This window comes from Oxyura jamaicensis, chromosome 3 (genome assembly GCF_011077185.1).
Source record: "Oxyura jamaicensis isolate SHBP4307 breed ruddy duck chromosome 3, BPBGC_Ojam_1.0, whole genome shotgun sequence".
Classification (NCBI taxonomy): domain Eukaryota; kingdom Metazoa; phylum Chordata; class Aves; order Anseriformes; family Anatidae; genus Oxyura; species Oxyura jamaicensis.
In genome coordinates, this window is record NC_048895.1 from 79,834,589 (window position 1) to 79,861,495 (window position 26,907).

Genomic DNA, 26,907 nt, shown 5'->3' on the forward strand with positions numbered 1-26,907 from the left:
TTCATTAGGTTAGAAAATATGTATATTTGCATATCATTGCCTGAAGTTAGAAGCAGATTTTTTTTGTGTCACATTTATGTGAATTTTGAAAACACTATTTTATTTCAAGTGGGATGGAAAAATACCAATATTATCTTGTGACAATATTGTCCTAATTCTCCTCAATTTGAATGCAACTAAAGTTAATTATTCTGAAAGTTGCAAGATGCAAGATATTTGGATGTTAAATGACGATATTTTTTTTTAACACTTTCTTATATTTTGACTTGTTTTTAAAATCTATGTTAGAGAAATTATTTTACCCTACATACTGAGGATATCATGGAAGGGCTTCTGCAGATTTTTTTTCTTTCTCTTTAAAAATGTAACTATTGAAACAGGGTGAACCTGGCCGTTTGAGTTTACCCCCATCTCGTGGGAGCAGTGTGGAGAGCTTGTCAGATGTTCGTGGGCGACCACAGTCAGCCCTTGTTTCAGGAGAAGCGAAAAGGATGAGTGCTGACATGTCTGAAATAGAAGCAAGAATACCTTCTACCACAGGTAAAATTATGTTTGGGAGACAGAGTAAGGAATTGGTAAGAAGAAAAGTAGGATTTTTTTTAAGACCATCTTAGAGAAAGTTAATAAAATTAGTCATATGAACATATGAAAATACTTTTCATGTAGTCTTTATTGTCCTTATTGTCCTTTATTAGTTGTGGGGGAAAGTTACTTCATTCACTGTTGTACGTTCAACTGCCAGACAGGTTTGGTACTTTAATTAGGTACTTTTAAGGTCAGGGAAGAGATTACTATTGTCAAATTAGACTTTCACCTTTCTAAAATCATTATGAGACTTCTAAATACCAGTCTAGTTCCAAATGCACAAGCTTTATCCTTTGCATCTGAAATAATGTTTTTCCATCTCATTCCATCACAATTATTTCTAAAATAACATTTTCTTCAGGGTTATTCTTCTAGTACTTAAAAATGAAGCGGTAGATTTAAAGTTCAGCGTGTTCCCAAATAACTTTTAAAATTCACTTTGATATATCTCAAAAAGATAAACATTTTATTCATCTGATGAACAAAGCATTGATATCTTTTGTATCAGAAATAGTGATAAATAGCTTCAGATGCTTTATTTCAGGTAGCTATAAACTGTTTTATCTAAATCCTTGAGTCCTTGAGTGAATTAGAATTTATGTGCAAGTATAAATACTTAATTTTATGGTGAAAGCAATCTTAGTTCTTCCTAAAAGATTGATTTAATAAAAATGTGTATATGTGGCAAACACTTTCTTGTCTGTTTTCTTCATCAAGGATATTGTTTGTTAATCTGTGCAAGCTTGAAGTTCTAAGTTTCATATCTGGAACTTTTTTATTTTTTTTTTCATTTAAATCTGTGGTTATGTACCATAATCAGACAACATTACTTTGGTTAGTCCAGAGTTATGTAGTTGATCTAGTATTTCTCTACCGATCTGATAATTAATCAAGGAACTGTAAGTAGTAAAGAAATATGCATTATATCCCGATTCTTTTGCACCACAATGATTTTACTATTGTTCTTCGTTATATTATGATAATTCCAGGATCTTGTTTTACTAAATTGTGAAGATACTCAGGTTAATATTATCTTGCCCTATATACTTTTTACTTCTGTGTTCTTATTTTAAAGCCTTATTCCAAGATTTGTCTCTTGTATTGTCAGTCTTTGACTGAATGATTGTGCAGCACTTCTCACCCTGAATATCTCTAAAGGTTTCCTAACACAGACGGCAGCTGTGTACTTACCTGATAATAATAATGTGTTTTTATTTTAAAATGTCAGGACTCACTTTAGTCACTGACACTCTAAAGTCAATGTAAGTTTTTGACATTAGTGAAGATAACTCTGGCCTTCCTTTTGTGTGAGTTTTTAATTTTCCTGGTTTGTCTTCCTTAAGTACATTGTTTTGAATAGTAACCATTATTTCCGAATATTTTAATTTTTTGTTGTTGTCATTGTGACTGTAAGATTTCTTCTTCTTGAAACAAAAGAATATATTGAATATAGTAGAGTTTGGGTGGGTTATTTGTTTGGTTTTTAATGCAGTAGACTACTAGAAATCAGATCGAACCCATCTGACCATGCCTTTTTCAAAAAGAGCTGAAACCGCATTGTATTATTTTAGCTTTTTTTTTAATCTTGTCAACTCTGTGACAGAAATAATATGTTGTGACTTCGAAAAAAAAATTGACTGGGTGAGAATTGGGCTGTTGTTGAGAGTAAATAGTCAAGAATTTTGTAATTTTCTTGTTCCATCTATTGCTAGACTAAGAGTTTAGAGTAAATCACATAATACAAATGTCTTAAGTTTTAGATGGATGAGCCTCAACGTTCTACCTTTGGGAGCTGCATTTAGACTTCACAAAATGGAAACTTTATCTGTAGCTACTGAAGCAGCAGAATAATAATTAAGAAAACAAATTTTACTCTAAAGCATAGTATGTTTATTGAACGTCATTCAGAAATTAAAAGTTTGGTAGTGATATCCAGTTTTCAAACAAAAAATTGTCACTCAAATGGCAAAATAATGGAAGGCAGGAATGTTTGTGCAATGTAGTAACAGTAAGCATTTTTTTCAGAGACAGGTTAGGTTTGCTTTAACAGGAGGTGATTCAAAGAAATAGAAGTATCCAACTTTTAATTTTGTTTATAAAATAGCTTATGCCCAGCACTAAAGAGGAAGTGTTACATAAGTTCAGGCAATCAAGAATTTATTCTGAATATAGAGGTGATCTGAAATAATTTAATTTGTTCTCTGTTTGGATAATTACATTTGGTTTTCCCTTCTTGTTGCCATGCTGCTTTCTGTGTTTGACTTTTGTGTTGCTAACTATAACTAATTACATGGTGTTGTATTGATGGCTAGTTCTGCGTTTTTGCTTTTTAACAATTGCTTTACTATGTGTAAGCATGAGTGAAAGGCAATGCAGTTTATTCTGCATGAAATATTTTTGCATGAACTACAGTTTAACAAAGTTTATGAAAAATGCAATATTACAAATTTAATAATTTTGCTATTGCCATTTTAGTGTTTTGCATGTGTATTGTGTATGTGTATTTTTTCAGCCTTTTCCAAGCCTAAACGAGGCCATCGTAAAACTGCTTCATTTGGCAACATTCTGGATGTCCCTGAGATCATCATACCAGGTATCGCAGACCAGGTGAACGGGTCAATTGGTTAAGATGCTGGAATAATGATCAGAATGCTTAAAAAATACTTCTTGCTCCAGCAGCTCTAAGACAGACCTAGAAATAGCCCAGTGTGGTTTTTTTTAATGTCTCTGTAAAGAGAAGCATGATCTTTTTAGTACTAACTTCTATCAGTAAAGGTTTTGATCTTCTAGTCTAACTTACTTTTGCTAATAAAGTTACTTTTATGATCCTGATGTTAGATTCTCATACAGAACAAAACTAGGCAGAACTTTATTACAATACATGATTTGGCAAAGACAGACATCAGTTAAAAATTTCTGTCTGGATAATTATATTGCCCTGATCTTTATAGTGTTTGAGCAACCATTTTAATCTAATCAAATATTAGTAGAGCAAAAGACTTAAACACAAATCTGTGTAATGCATGTGATTAAACAAGATTAAAGCTTAACCTGTGGAATTTTTATATTTGACTACAGTTTTCCAGAGCTAAAAGGTGTTTGCATGAGGTATTTATGTTGTGTTTAAAATAAACTAAAATTACTAAGACAAGCTTCTGACAGGAAGAGGACCAGGATAATCCTCACCATAGCTGGTAATTTCTGTTGGTACCTTAATGAATAACCCTAATCTATCTCAAATTTGCATTTAGTTAGAAATATATCTTTTACATTCCCATCTTCTATTTTTTTCCAGCCCAAGATGTTCACTTTATACTTCTTAAAGCCTAAAAATAGTTACAATCAATCCCAAACTGTGATAGGTATACCCTTAGTGGTATGCAAGCCGTTTCAAAGTGACTTGTCAGGAGTTGCAAATAATAGTATTTATTGCTAATCGAGAGTTCCACTAAAAACTGTGGAACCTACTCTAAATTTTTGTCATCTGAGGAGGTTTCCATATAAATGTGGAGGGGCATTGGTATTTTAAAGTTGAGTGCAGAAGATACAGTTCTGTACCAAAGTTTCAAATAGCTTTATTAGAGCTTACATGAAAAATAAAGAATGTCAAAATGTAACTTCCAAGAAAAAATAGCACAGTCAGTGAAAATAAAAGCTATTCAGCACTGAGGCTAACAAATCATCCAGAAAGTTTACTAGGTTTCCACTGTAATTTTCAGACAATCCTGGCCTTCTATGGCATAAAAGAAATCTTGAGAGCATGGAAAGAGAAAGTGAAGCAATATTCTGAAAAGATCTGTCAGGTTTCATGGTGTCAGTAAGTGATGGGAGCTCAGCAAACATGCTCTAAAAGTTTATTAGGCACCTGTTGTCTGCATGTACTGTCTGTCTGCAGCAGCACATAAGGCTTCAAAAAAAAACTTTGAAACTTTTAGAGAAGAATAATTAAAAGGTCAGTGAAAACATATCATGTGGCTTTCCCAAAATAGATTTTGCCAAACATATCAGATACCTTTTTGAGGTTTTACTTATTTAGGAAAAGGAAGTCATTTAGATGCCCTTCACCTGGACTATTTTAGTTGAACTTGGCAAGATGCGAGTTCTAACAAATTTGGAACAGATGCAAGAGCAAGATGAACCTGTAGACAGGAATGCAGGAACAAGATGCAACCTGTAGACATGAAAGAAGGTATAGGATTGGAGCAAGCGTAGGAATGAATTTTCTCAAAGTTCACTCGTAAGGCATTAAATGAGCAATAAAGTGTTAACAGTGAATTTTGTTATCAAGAGTGATTATTAATAAAGAGGAGGATTCAAGTATCACATAGGATGAATTGTGTTCTGATCGGATGGGCAGATGGGGATGCAGAAAGAGGATAAAATTCAGGGTCATACACTGCTTGTGAAGTATTTGTAAAGGAAAAAAAAAAAATTATTACAGTTCCTTTTGAGTGGTGTATTTCCAAGAGAGACTAAAAAGCACTAATGCTATTTTACAGGCCCTTGTTGAGGTCTGATCTCTGAGGAATTCAGCATAGTATACTGGGCAGCCAGAATAGTGTGTTGAGCTATAAAAGAAACATGTGAACTCTGAAATAATAGCAAGAAAAGCTACTTGGATTGTATGAAAAGTACGAAGAAGAAAGTGGAAAAGCATGGCTGTTTTAGCCCACAGAATGAAAGCTGACGAACGTGTAATTTATTTCCTGTAGACGGATCTGCAGCTAAAGACTGGGAAGAGAGAAGTGTTTCAGCTAAAAGACATGGTATTGGCACTAAGAAAAAAGGTGCAAATATGCAAATAAGTCTGGGCTGTATAATAAAAGATGTCTCTTAGTCAGAACAGCTTCCCACAAAGAATTGCAGGGCCAGGAAAAAAAGAACATGTCCCTTGTATTAAAGCGGAGCTTAATTGTTATGTGACATGAAAATGACCAGCTTCTTAATAAACTAACTATATTTGTCTGTATCCTCAAAGCAGTTTCACAAAAGCATGTTGCTCTGTTTTTCTTTCTAAGACAATAAATGGTGGCCTATTTCTCACTTCATTCCTTTCCTTACTCTTTCAGTATGTGGCTATCGGTCCTAGCCTCTTAGCACACTTTTCCCCTTCCAGTCGTACTTCCAAGCTTTCTAAACTGGCACCCCTGTCTGGATCCCACCCCATTATGTTCTTTAGCACTTCTGCCACGTACCCAGCTCGTCCGACCTTCCCTGGGCACGTCCGTCCGTGGGAAGAGCGAGTGCTGACACTGTCCGTGCTGCTGCCTGAGCTTCTGCTGAGCAGCTGCTTCCCGCAGAGGGAGGGCACCAGGCAGGCAGGCATGTTACCGTGAGTCAGCTGCTTTGGGGCTGGGCTATTTTAGAAGCATGAGTACTACATCTGCTGTTGTTGGTTTTTTTTTTTTGTAATGGGCTTTGCCTTGGCCGATTTTCATCCATGAACTAATTATGCTACCAAGGTTATAAAATGCAAATTTTTATCATTTGATGGCAACATGTTTACAGAAGTGGACATTTTTAATATGCATTTGCTCTTGTTTTTTAATACTTTCAAGTAAGTATAAACAGAAAATGTTTTGATTCAAGATTCTATTTTTGTTACTAGTTTACAAAACCTGAAAAATGAAAAATGGGTCAGCAAGTTCCAATTTAGTGTGACAGCTTGGCAAATGAATTTTCAGTGGTAGACTGTATCCAGATAGCCAGGTGAAGTATCCTTTTCTTTCCCTTTATTGTACAGGTAATATGTAGTATAGTACAGATAATATGCAACAATATTTTTATATATTTTTATTATTTTTCATATGTATATGTGAGGAAAAAAAAAACTAGTAAGTACAAAAGGCTTAAATAGGTATGTGTGTAAGAGAAAAAAGATACATAGTTTAACCTGATCAAGAAAAATAATCAAAACGCCTTTTGGATACAAACCAGTCAAGATGCATCTAACAAATATACTTTAAAGTATGCCTTTTCTTCACTAGCAGTGTTAAGCAGCTCATGCATACAGCATGAATGCATTTGGCTTTTTAATTTTGCCATCTAAAACTGTACCACAGCATTAAAATATTTTTATAGCATTGGCACTGCATAAATGATTACTCAGGATAGACACATCTTGTTGAATATCTTTAGAATAGGAATCATAGAAATCATAGATGCTTTAATCTGTGATTTCTACATCTACCTCAAAGCCTTTATAAGCCAGAAATCCTGCCCTTGTCTCTCCAGATCACTTGATTCTTCTGGAATCCAGATCAAAGTTTTAACTTTTTTAAACTTCAAACAATATTAAATTTCTGATCATCCTGTACTGTAAGGGAGGTTTGGTTCTTGTAGGAAAGTTCTTGAGAGTACAGTGTATGAATAAGGTTGGGAGAACATGATCAGGGAAGAACCAAGAGAAGGATCCACAAGCACAAAATTGAAAAAGAAGGGAACAGGAGAGGGAGTCTGAACAAGAAAACAGAAGAGATGAAAGAAGAGGGAGAGTGTGTTTGTACTTCGGCTGCAGATATACAAACAAAATACTGTTGCCTTAAAGAGAAGAGAACAAGCAGCATGTATGTTTGTGAAAGTGTAAAAGGAGACAGCAAGTATCTGATACAGGGCAGGGAGAAGAGTGTGTAGCTGCTTTGGATATTTGAGGGATGATCAAAAGCCTTAGCAGGAAGCTGTAATTGGTTTCACTAGAGTCTGTGGAGTAGCCCGTTAGATTTTTTTTGTATGTTCTGAATTATATTTTAGAAAACAAACAAGAGTGTGTGAAACTTATTTTTGAGGCCAAGGAAATATATTGGTAAGGAGAGATGAATGAGAATCTTGAGGCAGGTAGGAGGCAGTAAGCTCCTACCTTAGAAGAATAGAAGAGAAGATGGAGTGAAGTGAAAATGAGGAAGATGAAATAGAGGAAAGGAGGGGGGAGCTGGAGGAAGAAACAGGAAAATGCAGATAGAACAAAGGAAATGAGAAGACAACGTATACTTTACCAGAGCAAATCTTTTTTTGTGAACAAATTTTAAATTACTGTTTATGTGAAATGCTTTGCAGCATCAAACTCATTTGAGAATGTAGTGATTGCTTTATTTTCTCTTGATTTTTTTTGACTACTTTGTAATACAGCAATTAATGCTACGTTCCTCTAAGCATCATTTTGATCTTGCCTCATCTCTGTTCTTACTCTACTCAGTTTTTTCACTTTCATTTTGCCCTTTTAGTTGATACATCCATAAGTTACTAAACAGAATGTAATTCAGATATTCCAGTAATTGTAGCTCTCATCTGCAAGGTATGCATATTAAGAAAACCTGAAAGCCTAAGTCCCCAGGTACTGTTTGGAACTTCCAGAACTATGTTATGGTAATCACTTGAACCATGGGTCTATTTCTCTTTCGGTACAATTAATTAAATTAAGGTCTTTCATGATTTCAGGTGGTGATCAGGCATTCAGAGTTTTTTTCACTAAAGCTCTCAAAACAGATGTGTAATTGAGTGCTCATTATTTCTAATCTTAAAGTCCTGTAAACTGTTAAAATACTGACATGGTACATCATACTAACTTCTGCACATTTACAAAATAGTTTTTATAATGAGGAAAAAATAGGAGTTTTAAATGAATATAGAGGTAAAAATATGATTAAAATCGAGAAAGGAAGGTATAGAGAAGTAGGAGTGATAATTTCAAATACAAACTACATGTTCCATAGTGTACTTTTCAACTGAATTTATCTTGAATCTGGAGCAATAAGTATTTGTTGATTTGTAGTCTGTTTCTGCTTTGTCTAAGCTATTTGCCAGATGTCTGCAGTAGTTACACTAATTAAAATGGCATTGCCTAGTAGAGCTTGCTCTTCCCTCATGCTACTAACTTGGAGATATTTCATTTAAAGGTATTCATTTATTGCAACACAGTAGTTTTGGCCCCTCTCCCCCCCCCCCCATCCCAAAGCATTTTCTTTTTCTTTCACCCCACCCTGATTATTTTAACTTTTTGGCAGCCATGTTCTAATGTTTCAGCAACACATGTGCCGGGTTCTTTAAATTCACAAATGTTGCTAATCTGAAATGAGAATTTCAGATATTTTTGCAATCTTATTTCAGCTGAGCTAATTTTAGAACAGTGTTGTTGAATGAAACGTGCACATAATTTTGTGTCAGTCATGGGTGGATCATCTGTATCTTGAGTATTGAGATCAGCTGTGCCAGCCAGATGAAGTGTCTACAGTACACAATTCTATTAAATGTATAAACATGTTTCTAAATGGTCAGCTAGTGGGAAAAGGTTCACTACAAATGAAAAAGTTCAAAAATTTGATACAGATTTGGCATTTGCTTCATCTTTAGTATCTCCATAGAAAAGTATTAAGCTTAATAAAGTCATTGATACTTAGATAAGTATCAATGTATCATTTGTAGTCAGGGTAAAGAATATGCTCCTTTTCTGGAATCCTTCTTGATTTTTTGAATATGGTTGTTTCTTATGGTATTTCCTAGGAATTTTATATTCTAAAATATTATGACAAATTGTTGAAGTGACGCTGATGACTTGGTATGGCTGCTTTGTGGTAATGTGTTCCTACATGCGATAGTACCTATATTTAAGTTATTATCAATGATTTATGAATTATTAAATTGATACCTTTAATGTATTGATTCATATTGCATAGTTAGTCTTCCATTTTTGTTGTAACTGTTACGAATCAAAACACTTAAGATAGGCTTTGAAGTAATACTGAAATGATGTTGAATAAATATCTAAAAGTTTTTTAAAAAAATAGATGCCTGTTACAGGACTTTGAGTGAATGGGGTTGGCTGCAGAGTGCGTGGTTGGTGGGTTAGGGGCTGCCACTGCTGTAGTACATGTTTGAGATGCTACCCTCTAGTAGAAAAGTTACGTAATGCAGATCTAAGACCAAGAATTTTGAGCATTGTCAGCTGTTACTCAGGACGTTTTGGTGTTTCCTTTTGGACAGCTGACCTGCTCTCAAGAGACAATATAAACAATCACAGTAATAAAAATCAAAGTAGTTAGGGAGATTCCGTTACATAATCTCTTTTATTTTTAAGGAGACTTTGTTTCCTGGAAATGCCTTTAATTGAGTGTCAGTGTTAAAATTTAAACTGTTTTATGTAGCTGTCACAAGTAGATAATTGCTAACAGGTGGAAGGAGAAGAGGAAAAGATTACAGCATTGTGCTCAGGAGGTTGATAGCAAGATGTGATTTAGCTGAACAGTCCCCTTTTCACACTTTTCAGAGCATGAGAATAGGGCATAGTTTCCTTTCTCTGAAGGAGAGAAAGAGCTTTCACTTTGCCCAGAAGGAAGCACATTTGCTTCTTGGTTTATCAAGGGAACCAAAACACAGGCAGAAGTCCTTGCTATGTTACTTGAGCATACCAAAGAGCAACAGGTTAAAGCTGGCAGCGTGTTATCTTTGCAGTCTAGCTTTTAGAAATCCCCATAACGTAACGCACTCGAAATAGATGTCGTCATCAGCTCCTGCCCCGAGTCCTAAGCCTGTTCAAATACATGTGACAGAAGATGGTGGAGTGGAGTGCAGCAGCAATTCATGTGGTAGGAGTGGTTATTGTATTGGGGGATACTTTTTGTTGACAGGCCAGCATGTTTTGAGTTAAAATTCTGCAGCTGTCTCTCTCTCCCCCTCTCTCCCTTTCTCTCTGTGGATTTGTACAAATTCCAAGCTCCTCTGCAACAGTCGCACCCTTCTTATTTTGTTCTGAATAGATTTCACTGTTTTGTTTTTGTTTTTGTTTTTTTCCCAGCAGGAAACGGACAGCAGAGGCGCAGATCCATTCAAGATCTTACTGTTGCTGGAACAGAGTCCAGTCAGGTAATGTCTCTCATCTCTTCTTTATCTTGCAGTGAAGTTGATGCTGTATCTGTATAGGGAAACTGGTTTGGAAATCTCTACCTTGGATAATTCCGTAGAAATCATGTGGAAGCTTGAATGCAGTGCCATTTATTGCTTTTAAACCTGATACCACAAGGATAATCTATGAATGAGCTCTAGATGACTAGTGATTTCTGTATAGCTCACACAGTATTTTATCACTTTTATGTACAAATAGTTCATGTGTACTACTCAATTTGGCTCAGTGCAGGTGTTATGCAGGAAAGCCTTTACCTCTTTCTGTGTAGAAAACAATTGAAATAAGTTGAAAACAATTGAAATAAGTCTAAAGCAGTTATACATACATTAGACTCCTTGCATAAAAATAATAATTTAAAAAGTGTACATTAATATTATAACCATATTTATTAATGAATCTCTGAGCCCCAAACAGTAACTTAGAGTAGTATCTTTCCATTTCTTGTGCAAGTTTTATAGGAAGGTGTTATCACAAAGTTATGTTACAAAAAAATAAAACTATCTCAATAAGACATTTTGTAATTTCATATCTGATATTGTAAGTGCCATGGTAACAGACAGTGTTATACTATATATAACTGAAAATATACTAAGAACATCGTAGATGAGAAAAGTACAGCTGATGCTTCGTTCAGATGTGTTCATTTTGTGTTTTTATCGCTACTGTGTCTGTTTCAGTAACTCAGAAAGGATACTTCATCACTAGTGTGAATTAGCAATTTTGAGGTTCCCTATTATTGTTAGTATGTTGGGAAAATGGGAGCTTAGCATGTTCATCAGGTTAATCAAGTTTCCATATTAAACTGCCTACTGCAATAATCTAAAATAGGTGGTAACTTTAGGGCTGATCAACTTTAAGGGCAATCAACATTCGATCCTTCTTTAATTCTGTAGAGTGTGAAAGCCACAGAAACCTCATAAATCACCTAGATATTATTAGTAGAATTTACTACAAATTTACCAAGATAGAATTTACATCTATTTGAAAATAATAGAATGACTCTTAAATGCATCTTAGTATCTTCAGAGAAGGCAGGTGTTTCAGAAAGAAATGAATCTGCAAAATTTAGTAAAGAAATTGATTAGCCTATTTGGTTAACAGTAGAACAAAAATTATGGGAGAATTGGGGAAAAAAATGAAGTAATAGTGCAACATTTATACCAAATTGCACTGATTGGTGTATGAATGTTTTTAATTATAATTTTTATTTAAGGTTTTCCATTCTGTTCATTTTAATGAATAGTTAATATTTGAAAACATAGAATTTCCAATTTACTTAAATATTAGTAGCTTTTTTTAAAAACCTTTCTTTGAAAGCTATTCTACTGCTTGTGTAGATATTCTAGCTAAATTGTCCTTGTGGCCAGGAGGATACAAAAACTTCTGTTTACCTCCCCAGTGTCTGATGAGGGTCTATAGAAGTACCAGAATCACATTTTGCTTTATTCCTTCTGATAGCATACATATTGGAAATGTAAATGGAAGAATTAAAATTACCTTATTTTATCTTGCACTTGTTGGAAATATTATGATAAGAAATGGAGAACATAACATTTTAACAGGCACGAAAAATGCACTTTGGAAGAAATTTATTTATATGGATAGTGCATAAAACACACAGCCTTTTTCTGGTGTGAGAAGAGAAAGCACTGGTTTCAGCAGCCTTTTCTAACTTTTGATATATGTAGATACGCATATTAAAATTCAATTGGGAAACAATTAAGAAAGCAAGCACAGCGTAATTAGGGGAGAAGACCTAAAAGTATTCTTTTTAGGTTTCTATAGCTTTGGACTTCACTGCCTTGAATTCTTATTAAAATCTTGAACTGCTATGTGTATAAGCAGTCTACAAGCCAAAGCAGAAAACACATCTGTAACTAGTGTAGCTCTGGTCAGTTTATAGTATCTCCCCATATGCACCATACCATATATAGGTTATCCTTTCTAACATGAAAATCCTTTACCCCCTCCCTCTCTTCATTGCAAACATCCTTCTTCCCCGCATTCCATTCTCTCTTACACCCACCCTTTGGCGTAGCCTTCATTGAGCTGCCACAGCACTATGTGCTTCCACTCCCGCACCCAGTCCTTTTAAGCCCCTGTCCTGCTCAAAATTTTGCTGTGGTGCTGCTTTTTTATTGTGACAATAATTTAAAGCTATTTGATTGATACACTGTAAGGCTGAACAGAAATCTTACTTAACATGTTTGTTTGTTTGTTTTTTGTTTTTTGTTTTTTTTTTTCTGGAAATTGCCAACATGTTAAGAGAAAATGATTATGATGTTTTTTGCTTTGTTTGTATCAGGAAGATTTTTCCAACTTGGAATGGATTTTTTGTTAAGGTGGAAGAAAACACTGTACCTAATAACAAATATACCAAAGTTTCTGGTGCTTGCCTGACAAGGGTAGACCAAGACTCCCTGCCTAGCTTCTGGTCTGATCTAACCTTCTTGTATTTTTTACGATTGTTCTTTCTGTGTAGTGCTAGAAAAATTATTTGTGTGGTTTGTATAGTGATTAATACTTTTTTGTGTGTTCAGAGACTTAAGACATTTTCTAGTAATGGTCTTACTGGTGCTATCAAAATTAGCAGACAGTAGCAATGCTTTGCAGTTGATTTTAGTACTCAGCTTACTCTTTTACATCGAGAGCTTAGGTAGGAAAATATATTACACCAAAGGTTTTCAGTCATTGGACCAGCCGCTGGAGGGGCTTGCTGTTGAGATCACATGTATTAAGTTTGTTCTTCACAGGACTTGATGAATGTCTTGTGCTCTAGTACTCGCTGACCTTAGACTCGACTCCAAGTGACATGAGCAGCGCTGGTGCGATCTTCTTACAGTCAGATGTCCATTCCCATTTGTTTCTGTACACGTATTGTGATGGTCCACTCATGTTGGCATGTAATCTCTTTTTTCCACTGACTTGATTCCTCTGCCTTTCCATTTGCCTGTACATGCACTTCAAAAACCCCTTAGGACTATGCAGTGTCTGTCCATTACCAGTACTGCTCTTGCCTAAACATCTCTGTAACACAGAAATAGATGTGAGCTGCAGCCATAAAAAGCTTTGGGAGGCTAGATTGAACACAACAAATCTGCTATTTATACAGGATTGTGCCTCCATTGCAAAATTTGGCATTTTACACAGGTAGATTTAGGAACTTACTTGACATAATCATTGAAGAACTGCATGTTGCAATATCAGTAAGATGTCCTTGTCTATATATTTTTATGGGGTCATATTGGTATATATCATCCATCCTTTACAGTGCCATCATAATATCATAAATACTTCTCTTAAACATTTTTTTAACTGTCACTGGGCCTCTCTGCTTTCAGTTTACTTTGAAGTGGAAAAAATGAATATATTAAAGAAAAGTGTGGTACTGTATTGAACAGTTGAGAGGCAAGGTTTGAGTATACATGCCCGCATGCAAGTTAAGTGTGAGAATTCATGGGTTCTGAAACCATTCAGATGAATCATTCTGCCCATGAGATTGTGCAATTGGTCACAGAGGCACTTTTCTTTCTCCCCTTTCATAGGGAGATAGAATCCACAGATGATGAGGACAAAGGGCTAGTACCACTGATTTTTTTGTTGTTTGTTTGCCTGTTTAAATTAAGCTTGGAAAAAAATCGTGCTGTTCTGAGAAGGGGGGCGGGGGGGTCCTTAGAGCACGTCAGCTTTTCAAGACGCTAAGCCTTTGAGAAATGGAAACTGAGAAGCTAAGAATACAGTGTGGGTTTGGCCACCTGGCAAAGATGATTTGAGAGTAACCTTACAAAAAGTATGTTTTGCATACTGTGATACCTGGAGGAGGCAACAATGGCAGGATATCCATGAAGGGATGACAGAAACTGGTTGCTGAAAAGCGGTCACTGGCTTATCTGTCAGCAAAGCTGGTGTCAGGGAAGGTGGCTGTGGTCTAGTGTGACACCAGGAGAGCTTAAGTATCTCACTCAGCACACTCAACCACTGTAATCTAACAGCTATTCAGTTTGGGAAACTTCCCTTGGATTTTGTGATGCTTTTAAAATGTGCCCCAGATAGGAATCCTTCACTTTTGTCTCTAGTAATTTCATCTAAACAGTGTTATTGCGGAAGTGGTTTTACTGTGCTGATGGACCAAAGCAATCTGGTACAGCAAGCACCCCTGGTATAGCATGGTTTGCTAGAGTTACCCTAAGATGCCCTAACTAGAGCATTTCTTGGGTCCCCCTTGCCGTCAACTACATACTCAATAGATCTCTTGTTGCTTTAAGGACTTACACCCCATTAAAAATGCTTGCTCTGTCTTCTGATACTTATTTTTCATTCATATCTGAGCACACTGACAGTAAACAGTAAGCTAGGCCACTTAAACCTTCATAATGTCAACAAAGACTTCAACACAAAAGCTTTTTCAAAATATCTGATGTGGTCATCCTGATGATATCATCCCATTGGATTATGTCTACAATACTTTCTGGCTACTAACGTAAAACAGTCAATAAAAAATGAAGCTACTCCTCTTCATGTTGCTTGCGGTGGTTCTGCCAAAGAACGAATACAAGGCTAATGGATAAATTTCAGTCCCAGTTTGGCAACTTCTTTGTTCTCACAGAGTTTCATGTTACTTTGTATTTATGACTGTATTTCCCGTGATAAGGCAGAAAGCACTCACATATGATTTTCCTCAGCATGTGAAGACTGAAATCATTTGAGAAACATAGATAGCTTAAGCAAATATGTAAGGAAACTTCAAAAACAATCATTTTTAATAACTATTGGTGCTGAAACTGTGTACTTTGTTTGGAAACATTTTTCCATTACATAAGCAAGCAAGACTGAAGTGTTCAGTGTTGGCACAGGGACAGTGTTAACTGCTGCAAAATAAGGTTTACATTTTAAACAATTTTTAAAGCTCTGAGAAGGTAATAATTGAGCCATGTTTCTGACTTCCCTGTTTTACCCAGTAGACTTAAATTATTGCTGTTTTAAAGATGTTTCATTTTAGAAAGTATGGGCATTTACTGTTATAGGTCTCGTGTGTGCAGTCTAATAGCGTGTTTTCCTAGCCTCTTAAACTGAAGCAATTACCGGAGAAACTTATTGTAATGCAGTTGAAATAATGGGTATTTCAGTATGTAGGATCTTACTACTCTTTGGATTGATGCTTGACTGACTGAAATCCTGGCTTTTAAAATTAAATTAAGATAAAATATTTGGAAATCAGGGTCATAAAGAAATACAGCTTCCAGGTAAGGTATATTTGAGTGGTTCTTTTAAAAAATAGGGACATTTAGCTAATAATTTCAATAGAAAGCACACCATATTGAAAATAATTGTCTTTTAAATAGCATCTTATCTTTTGATTTTTTTCCTGTAAAACATAGTGGGGTCTATAGTTTTAAGTCCTTTACTGCGTTACTTTTATGTCTGTGAGAAGATGTATGACATACAATAATTTATATAGTAAATAAGTATTCTGAAAAATAAGCTAGGTAAAATAATGAAGTCAGTATTAGATAGTCTGTGCCTTGGTAAGGAAAATGATTTTAAGTAATAAAAGTACTCTCTCAGTGTAAAGGAGGTTCCTACAGAATTTTTAGTTTTTAATTTGCTTTGAGTGAGAATTTCCTCATTTTTTAATTTCTGTGTTTTAATAAATTAATTGATTGTTCTAATTGATTGTTTTGTTAAATACCTCTCCATATTTTCTAAGGATGGATTGTACAACCTCCGAGTTAACATAGGAACCACAATAAAAACTGTAGGTTAATACATTGCAGTCTAGTGCAGTTACTAAGGTGCGTTCTTTTAGTTGAATGTAGTTCCATTCATCAGCTAAATATCAGAAATAAAACTCTTTCCTTCCTTATTTTATGGAGCTGATAGATTTCATTGAACAGTATTGTGAAAATTACTAGGTGTAGTATTATGCTTTTTATATAAAGATCTTCAATGCATTGTTCAACAGTGCTTTTTATTATGCTGAATAGCAAAAATATATCTATTTCTTTTTCTATGGCAAAGTTGAAGTAAAGATGAGGATGAAATTCCTGAAATGCATACAAGGTTTATAAAGCTATCTGGAAAGCTTTCAAGAAGAAAGGTTTGCAGGGAGTATTTGGGAGGAATATAGGTTAAGGTTTATAGGTTAAGGTTTTGTCACATTTGTTTTTTTCATTTTAATAATGTTTTGTAAAATGAACTTTTTTTTTTTAAAAAAAAAAAAAAAGCGTTAACTTTCCTTGTCATTCTGTTTTGCTGTATCTTTTCAGGAGAGTAGAAACAGCAGTAGGTCATCTAGTCCTAGTGTGAGAATGATCACTACCTCGGGACCAACCTCTGAAAAGCCAACTCGTAATCCATGGACACCTGATGATGCAGGTAATCCTTTGTTCAGTAGTTAACCTTTTACCTTTAAAAATAAATAAATGTTTGATTATGCTGTGGGGTATGTGCCTAGATACAAAAAAAATTAGGCAGTTAAAGTGTCATCCCATTTTAATGCTGCTTAGGTTAAATCACTACATTATTGCTTTGTTTCTGACAAGGGCTTTAAAAACTTTTTATACTGATAATGCTAAGTTATGGAAGCTTGTAAGAATTCTGTTTGTTACAAAGTGCTGTATGGGTGCAGTGCTGCTTCTATTTAAGAGCACCAGTTTTTGTCTGCAATGTGTCGTTGGGGAGTAAGGGAAGTAGACATCTTGCAGCATTTTCGTGCTGTGCATTTGTATTGTGAATGCACAGATAAAGCTTTCTTGCTCTGATTTCTGGAATGAAGTGCTACTTAGGTGAGTATCAGCTGGAATACATTAAGTCTTTATCTGCGTGTTGTAATTTTCCTTATGCAGAATGTATATGTGCACACAAAGTTACTGGTCTTAAGCATACAAACGTGAGTGTGTCTACAGAAATGTAAATACTTCTACTGAAGCATCACTGTTCTGTTACAAAATAAGATTGAGTAAACATAATTTAATAGCTGAATTCAATCTTAAAAGTCATAATGCACACCATTATGAAATGGACCGATACTGGACTGCATATGGATGCCCACAAATTCCTTTTTAGAACATAAGTAAGACTTACATTTTCATTACCAGAATGTACATGAAAAATCTTAGACTTAATCTCAAGTTCGTATTTTATAGTGCCTTAAATTCTGAAATCTTTTGCTTGTAATCCATTTCATCTTTGACTGATTAGATTCTGTCATTCTTTTCCTGTAAGCAACTGCAAAATGGAAACTCACATATGGACTGATTTTGTGCCAGCATATATATATCCACATATATGCATACTCGTATTTTACCAAATATAAGGTGATTCTGAAAGTAAGATGTGTACTTTTCTTTTTTGCCCTGCTTTAGCAGGAGGGGAGGGCAGCATACTTTGCTTCTGCAAAGTATTCGTGCAGCATATTCTTTGCTTCTGTGCTTTCTTCTTTCTGTCCATTGTCACCTCGCATAATCACACTCTATGCCTAGTAACACACAAATTCCCAAAGTCCTTGCCCTCTGCCACAGCCTTCCTTCTCTTGTACAACTCGGGTTCCAAGTTTCTTTAGGCAGCGAGCACTTAGGGGAATTGCTGCTTCACACAGAAGCAAGCTCTTGCCCATTAGTTAAATAGATTTCAGTTTCCAATGAATTATCTGCTGATCTTATGCCAGTGCAAAGGCAGTTTGTCCTAAATCTCTGGCCTTAAATGCAGCACACCACTAGAGCTAAAGTCGGGTCCATTACTATGGTGGCTTTCTTGTTCACAGAAATCCCTCACCTTTTACTCAGGTAAATACAGAATATACCACATGTATATTTTATCTTATTAGGTTTATGCAGTCCATTAACAAAGGGCTATTTGCATTTCTAAACAGATAAATAATATTAGTTTTCTGTAAAAGAAAATACATTATTAATCAGGCAAAGTGACAAAATGAGGACACAGCCGAATCTGATCAATCACAGGAAAAGTTACAGTTCTGTGACACAGCCAAAAGCTGAGGAATGCAATCTGAAGTATTTTGCATGTATTGATGTATTTGAAATGTTGCAATAATTCCTTTGCTGTAGCAGTATTCCATAAATGGCAGTAATCGAATGTAGGGAAGGCCTTCTATATTGTTCTGATTTAAGACACTGTGGTGATTAAGTCTCTCTGGTTTTAGTTTTTTGGTTATTTTTATTTCTTTTTACCATCTTCCAGTTTCCTTACAAGCATACACTTAACCACTTTTTCTCCATTCCCACTCTCTTATTTCTGTTTCCTTTTGAAGCTGCTCTTGGAGATAGCATAGTCTTTGAGGGCAACACCTTAGTTTCTCTACCACGACTACTCTGTGGCAGGTGCTTTTGGGGTATGGGTAAGCAGCCCCTTTTTTTTCCCACCTACCCTCCTCCATATAATCCTGTAGTAGCGATAATGCAGCTATAAAAGCAGTAGCTTCTCAATGTGTCTTTACTCCTATGTCTCTTAAAGCTTAACAGTAACCTTGTGATCCCCAGATTCTGGGCTACCAAAAGATATAACCTGTAAGAATTCAGAAACGTGTTAAATGTGGATGAAAGCTTTAGAGAAATCCAGAGTAACTGCAGTGTAAGAAGAGAGCAGCCAGGCCTAGGAGATGGATTGGGTATTGGGTCCCTTGCTACCCATAAAGTGTCTCTATAGAGTAAAGGAAATGCCCTAGAGCATGTTGTGAGGAAGATACTTAAAATCCTCACCAGGAGTAGGTTTGGAAACTGAGCAGGAGGTTGTGCTTATTTTATTTTGGCAGAGCCGGTTTGCACAGCTTCTAATTTTAAAATCATTAGATGCATGGCTGGCTGGCTGATCCTTCATAAACAAGAATGAAATGGCAATTTTTTTATAAACAGAACATAATAGCAAACTGTACAAAAATAATATTTTAAAGAATGTGTATGCGGATACATGGCTTTTAGAAATGTAGGATAGCAACCTTAATATTTGTTTCTTCTTGGTGTCATAGACCGTAATTTTGAAGTTCTTAACTTTATCAGAAAAGCAAAAAGAGTCATCTGCCTTGGGATTGGAACACTGCTATTTCCATTTGCCTTTTCACATTCAGATTGTGTATTGTGAAATTATGTAGTTTTCTTGTTTTTGTCCTATAAAAATAGAATTATCCGTGTATAAAAATGCATTGAAATGTTCTTGGTGTTGTTACAGAGACCAATGGGTCAGATAACTCCATCCCAATGGCATATCTTACATTAGATCATCAGTTACAGGTAATAAATATATGTGTCATTAGATGGTTTGTTTTGCATTACATTCTTAAGTGTGAATTTGGGACTGCAAAATATAGTGCCACATATTTACCAGTGTTTATAGTTTAACTTTTGACCAAGGCTAAAAAAAATATATTATGTAATCTGAGATTGGTTGACTCAGATTTGATGAAGCTATTAAAAACAAGCCCTGGGAAACATGATCTCTAAAACCAAATGTAATTTGAGTTTGACTGTCAAAATAAGATATTTTTTGCTTGGGTATTACTGAATCAAATTGTTGCATTCACTTTATTTGGGGTGCATGTGATTAAACATTAGTTTGATTTTTGATCCTTGTGACAAAAAGATTGTCAGATTAATAACTGCAGATTGGAGGTTTGAGACAACTTTGGCATCAGTGCAGTAAAGTTTTCCAGGGCATGGTTTAACACTTGTTTTTAAAAGCCTACTATTTTTTAAAAGATGTTATAAATACACCACAGAGACTTCATTAGTTCATTAGTTTTTAACGTCTGATTTATTTTCAGCCTCTAGCACCATGTCCAAACTCCAAAGAATCTATGGCTGTGTTTGAACAGCACTGCAAAATGGCACAAGAGTATATGAAAGTTCAGACAGAAATTGCATTGCTGTTGCAGAGGAAGTAAGTGAAATGTCTCAGACCTTTTTCTGTTCTTCGGTATGCTTCTTTTACACTAAGTCAATTATCTGTGACTGCTGTTTCAGGCTTTATGAAGTAAAATTTCGTAGGGCATGGTTATTTTCAAGACCTAATCTTGTAGAGATGCCAAGGTACACACCACAGGTGAGGTATTCAGAGCCCATAACTTAAGTTTTAAGCAATATTAAGACTTTTTTTTTCTGGACAAGTCCTACATTAAAGCATGTGGCACATTTGTGTATTTTCCATAGTAGTAATTTTTGTGTCATCTCAAGTGAAAGACCTGGAATGTTGAGGAACTTTGCAATTCTGTTTCACGTACTGTCCAATAAAAGACTTTCAGTAGTAAATTGTAGATAACCATTTGGATAATGCATTATTGAATTTTGAGTAATATCTCAATGTTATTTATTGGCAGTTACATTTTATCTTATATCTGACTTTTGTTAATAATCACATTTATAGCAGTATTATCAAGACAAATGTTGTGGTTTTCTACCAGGGGTTTAGTGCCTAATACATAAAAGCTGTTACATACTTTCTTATCGTAAGAGGAAAGAGATTATTTCCAGTGCACATTGTGTACACATATAAGTGAAGCAACTGCTTGCATGTACTGTTGGATTGGGGCCAAAGTTATTGCTGATTCAGAACTTCAGTTTGCAACGCGTTCTGTTGTGTTCTGCTTCTCTTCATTTCTATTTCCTGATGCTGGGGAGCAGTTCTGAGAGGTCATTACATACTTATGTACTATACCAAGGAACCTGCTTCTTACCCACCAGAGTCTGAGACACTGCAGGCCTCAGTGTTTGTGGAATAGCCAATGAGAAAAATGTGTGTGTAAACCTCCTCTACTTGAGAAACAGCAGACAGAATGGGGAAAAAGCTACTTTCAGATTGACCTTACATCATCTATTCATGTTGTCTTAGCATCTTGAGTAGATTTTTTTTTCAAGTATGATTAGAAGTTTTAGACCTCGTTGAGGTGATGCTGAAACTAGCATGAAGGTCTTACCTTTGTTTTTATTTCTATAGTCCCTCCGGATCAATAAATTATATAAAAATAAGCTTCTGTTTCACAACTGTTAATTCTTACCTTTAGATTCCTCCTTTTCTTTTTTTCCTGGAAGGTCTGTATAGACGTATTTCTCCCAAGTTGGTTTTTCTTAGTCAGAACATAATTGCCCTTAGGACTGAAACAAAAAATAGTACCGTGATTGATGTATTTAATGCTGTTTGAGGTAGTAATTACTCTATAAAGGTTGAACTAATGAAGTTTTCTTTAGCTGTAATTACAAACCATATGGCAACAATTAATTATCATGAGGAACTTTCTCCTCTACTATTTTGTTGCTAAAATATTGTTGGCAGCTTGCCTTCTTGTCACCTCATAAACAAATAGTAAAACAAACTGCATTCTATTTAGCTACATCAGTTTTGTAGGATAATTTTTAGCAAGTTTATCAGTGCATTTGTTCATCTAAAATTGTTGCTTAAAAACATATTGAATTCTTAATGCGTAAATTAAGTGAAATGACAGTTACAAAAATAATCTGCCTGATTCTGTTTTGCACTGCTTTAAAATATACAGCTCAAAGTACAAAACAGTGATTCAGTGTAAAGTTGCCAGAGTCACTGCAGTGCTTTTTTACAAGAGTCAAACAAATTCTGCTCTAGAAAGAAGTTGGGTTGTAAAAGTATGTAAAGCACACAGTAGAGTTCCTGCAGCTTTGAACTTTACATGATGAAACATTAACTGAATTGCTTGGGCAACTCCAGGTTTTGGGGGTTTATGTTTTTTTCTTTTTTAATGCTCTGTCTGTACATAATTAGTATGCAGTAAAAAACAAAACTGCAACCTCATGTTTTATGTAAAATTAATACACTTCATAGAAATTAAGAGATACAATTATATAGAATTTGTTCCTCTAAAAGTAGCTGCTATAAGCATTTTGAACAATTATTGCAAAAATTAGCTCAAATAACAGTGTAAAAATGATGTGCGTGATTCTGCTTTCCACAGCTTTAAGAAGTTCAACTCCAAATAGAAAACAGCACTTCACTAAAAACTTACCTAAATTATTGCTGTCTTGCCTTTTAAGTTGCGTACTGAATTTTTGAATATGCATACAGTTAAGCAAAGTTAGAGCTAAAAATTTATAAATTTCTGTGTAGATCCTTAGATGCTCTACTGTGACCTGTAGAATTACATCTAAAGCTATTATAAAAAGGAAAATTGTAAAGATTGAGTCTATGGTTTACAGCTGTTCTAAAATTTAAATGTGGATTTGATTTGGAAGAGAATTTCTCCTCAGACTACAGTAAAAAATAAGATTTTTTGTTAACTTAGTTTTTTGCACAAGATACCACCATCAGACTGACGATCAAGTGAAAGTTTGAAGTATATTAAGTCATCTACACACAAATAGAAGTAGATTATAAATGACAATTACTTTTTTTTTTTTTTAATCTGTAGACAAGAACTAATAGCAGAACTGGACCAGGACGAAAAAGACCAGCAAAACACATCCCGTCTGGTACAAGAACATAAAAAGCTCTTAGATGAAAATAAGAGTCTCTCAACTTACTATCAGCAATGCAAAAAACAATTAGAGGTCATCAGAAATCAGCAACAGAAACGGCCAGGCACATCATGATTTCCTGGGACCTTTCAAATGAAAAATATGCACAGAAAAGACTGGTTTTTTTATTGTTATTATTATCCCTTATTATGACAACTCATGAGTGTAAGCTTCTTGGTGTGGTCTGTATTTGTCTGCTACACTTAACATCATTTATTTTTTTCATTTTCCTATGGTGGACATCCAGTTCAACAGGTTAATCAGATAAGGTGAGAAAACAGTGACTTGAATTAACCAACAGCCCTCAATGTAAAGCAAGAACAGTGGCTGTATGCATGCTCCTTGTGTGAAGGCTAGCCTAACAAGTGTTAGAGGCTGCGAAATTGTAAGACCTTGGTTTTAGGTTTTGGTGTTACCTCGATAAGAGCAAAACAAAAACTTTCCTGTTTAAGAATGGTTTTGTTCCAGTGTCTCATCTCAAGTTTATAATGATGATTATTTTCAGGACATAGACATGCACCAAGCTGCAGAGGAGATGTTGGCTGACCAGAGTAATTCTTGATGCATTAGTGATGCCTTTTACCTGTAGAAGTAGTATATTTTTTCCACATGCAAAGTAATAGTCAAACTGATGCCAATATCCTTGGTTCAGTGCTTGATAGCCCTGCATTTTGACTAATATATTTGTTGTAACCTTGCATTCATAAAATATTTGAAGTAAAAGGCTGTATTTTCTTTACTTTCTTGGGGGGAATGTCATGCAGTTCTATCTAGTTACTGGGAAAAGGTATGAATGTGATTCACTGCGCAAAGTTTATCCCCTGTATAAAAGATGGAAACAAAATGTGCTTAAGTGTTTTAAACCTTCAAAACTTTTGTCACTGAAGCATTCTTAAAAGGAAATTCAGAAAGTAAATTAAAACAAGATTTTAAGTATTCCCTTCATACCACTTACTGGAATATTTTTTCTTCACATCTTAATTCCTCAAAAGTATTTGCCATAAATGCAAGTAACTGTGTTTTGGATAGGAAGAAAGAGACTCGGGGAAATGAATTTATTTTAAATATCAAATTATGCAATTGAATTAAGTATGGAAATGACAGAAGCTATTAAGAAAATGGGGGAAATAGCTTCAATCTTCATCAGGAATCTCAGTTATTCCACTCATCTGAACATACTTCCTTTGAAGTCCATCTCAGAATGCCTGTTGTCTTTGTGACTGAAGAATTGCATTTAAGGAATTCAAGCAGAATATGTTAATAGTAATTATCAGTGTCCTTATTTACCATTTCTACATGGGAGAAAATAACTACTCGTTTACATTGCAGATTGATTATTTGGTTTATGTGTTAACTCCTAACTGGTAAAAAAAAAATGAGGCATTTCTAAATATAATAGGAAATTATTCCTTACATAAGCTCTTGGGGTACTCAGCTGTGGGCAGGGTTTTACCATTCTTTTGCAAAGGAAAAATAGAAAATTGAAATTTAGCTGCTGAGCCTTCAAAATATGAGAGGTAATCTGAACTTCGATTTCTGCATACTTGAAATTAATAATTATTTGTAGGAGCCCATTAGCAGAAGTTTGGAAAAAACATTCATTGTAAAAATATCACAGTATTTTTCTCTTCCCCTTCCTGCCTACCTGATAATAAACATCTTGTGAATGTATCTGTGAACAACAAAAGTGGCTGACAGTTTACTGAATGGTGTCATTCTGTCTTGAAAATAAATCTACTGTTGGCAAACCTTTGGGAGTAAGAAGTGCTTCCCTCTTTTACTTAAATAAAGGAAGGGTTATCATTCCCCAAACCTTAGCAGATAATTTGATTAGTTAGCTGAAACTGATATTGGGATCAACTTAAGGGCACACATATTTATAGCAAAATGTAATTGGTGGAGAAAATAACTGTAGTATTAGGAATAGCACAAGTTATCCAAAGCACTGCTGTTCTCATACATCTGTCCATCTACCAAAATGGACATGCTCCGTGTTCAGCAGCTTGCTTAACATATGCTTAAGCATCCAGTAGGGCAGCATAAATACCAATGCTCAACTTGCGATGCTTGGTTGATAATCACATACACAAAATCATTTCCCAGGACAGTTTTTATGGTTTGCCTCATCATAAAACAGATTTGTTTAAAATAAATCAGCATTGCATGTGAAAAGTCACTTTATGGCAAAGTCTGAATAATGGAAGTGAACGCAATGCTAGCTTTATGGTACCTAATACAAACGTCACTTCTAACAGTTGTTTATGAGTTTTCAGAGTTTACATTATAAAGGGTCTCAGATTGTAAAATAAGTGCTGTGCTACCAGTGCACTGTTGAACTCAGCTCCATTCAATATTTAGGTTATATGCTGGTCTTGCAATTTACAAAGGAAATTTGGAGTTTGACCTTTGGCTTTCAAGTTGTCTCTTTCTTAATTGTACCTTTTTTTAATTATTATTTGCTTATAATTTTCAGTGAGGTGTTCTGTGTGGCAAAACTGGTGTATCAAAAAAGTGTAGAACATAGCAGTTTGGGCTACTAAGAGTTTAACAGCTTAATTTTCTAGTGACTTTATTTTTTTCTTAAGGCTCTTGTTTGAAAGTTGTTTACAAATGTACTTTTATTTTTCTGTTAAGCTATCTGGAGTGTTCAGGAAGATTTTCATGTACTCTTTTGTCCAGTTAAAGCCGTTTCTCCAATAATGGAGGTGAAACATCTAATTTTGTCTGGGCAGTGCCTTCTCAGAAAACGTAACAGGCTCTGCTTTTTGTTAAAGTATGTATTCTGTAAGATATTGTATAATTGAAAGTATGCATCTGTACACTGTGCGGTTCTACCAAAAATGCTTTTTTAGGCCTATTTGTGTTTGTTTTTTTTTCTGATGAGAAGTTAAAGATTGTAATTCAAAACTTGTATATAAAATGGTGAATGATTTCATATGATTCAGGAATGAGCAGTGTGGCTTTCTGCTGGAGGGTTTTATTACATTATCAGGAATCATAAAAGCTGAGAGACTTCCACAAACATGTAATAGTGCCCCAACACTTGCCAGGACATCCTTGATCTGTGATGAAATCCCACACTGGGTGGGGGATAATCATCATGCAGTTGTTCCCACCACCAATAGAAAATTCTTCTGTTATTAGCTCTTCCCTTCCTGTATGCACAAGTAGAGTGTTGGATGAATAGTCTTGCTCATGACTGAATATCAAGATATTTTAAGAATGCCACATCTTTCATGGTGGTGCTCTGTAACAAGATGAGTGCTCCTCTCTTGTTGTTCAGTATGGATGAATTCCTTTCCCTGGAACTTATCTATTCTAGACATAGTGGCTTTTATTGTTTAAGAGTTTCTTTTGACATACCACAGATGGATGCAACCTGTTAACTGTCTCCTTGCCTGTGAAGAAGACAAAATCTTGCTTCAGATCTGTTTCAAGCTGCTTTGAACAAATTGGGCATTACAGGTACCCACTTGACCCCTCAGAATGTGTTTCCATGTGCTGACCTCGTTGAGGAGAAGAATCATTAAAAAACAAGTCTGTGTACACGTTTATGTGCATTTACACGTACTGCTGATGTGTATAGGTATGGAGAACTGCAAGTATCAAATCCACGTTGATAGACTTATTTTTATTTCCAAAATCTGCTGAGCTGCGACAGGTAAGCCTTCTGTAGTTAGCTTTTATTTACTTTAAAAATGTTACTAGGTGAGCAGTGCTTTCTGCCTGAGGATAAAGTTCCTTAAAGACAGATACATACAGATGTGTTTATGTAGGAGTGCGTCAATTATTTTCTGTGCCTGTGTGACCCTTTTCTGCTTGCAGGCACAATTTAGGTTTCCCACTGCACTTTGAGAGATTTACTACAAATATTTTGACTTCAAACCTGCATCCTGACTCTAGTCATGGCAATGTACAGAAAAACTGATTTTAAAT

General features: G+C 35.1%; 1 protein-coding gene across 8 annotated transcripts in view; it reads left to right on the forward strand.

Moving 5' to 3' along the window:
- Positions 1 to 25,911, forward strand: part of MAP3K7 (mitogen-activated protein kinase kinase kinase 7) — a 39,130-nt gene extending 13,219 nt beyond the window's left edge. For 2 of the 8 annotated variants that reach the window (XM_035320741.1, XM_035320738.1), the window contains exons 10-17: positions 381 to 540; positions 3,098 to 3,178; positions 10,373 to 10,440; positions 16,747 to 16,855; positions 18,750 to 18,836; positions 19,664 to 19,725; positions 20,256 to 20,371; positions 22,866 to 25,911. In XM_035320741.1, coding sequence (XP_035176632.1) covers positions 381 to 540; positions 3,098 to 3,178; positions 10,373 to 10,440; positions 16,747 to 16,855; positions 18,750 to 18,836; positions 19,664 to 19,725; positions 20,256 to 20,371; positions 22,866 to 23,046 — 864 coding nt within the window. In that variant the 3' untranslated portion in view covers positions 23,047 to 25,911. Of the gene's footprint in view, positions 1 to 380; positions 541 to 3,097; positions 3,179 to 9,240; positions 10,164 to 10,372; positions 10,441 to 16,746; positions 16,856 to 18,749; positions 18,837 to 19,663; positions 19,726 to 20,255; positions 20,372 to 22,865 lie in introns of those variants that run through there. The other 6 variants (XM_035320739.1, XM_035320744.1, XM_035320740.1 and 3 more) reach the window with 6 other exon arrangements.
- Positions 25,912 to 26,907: the final 996 nt, after the last annotated feature.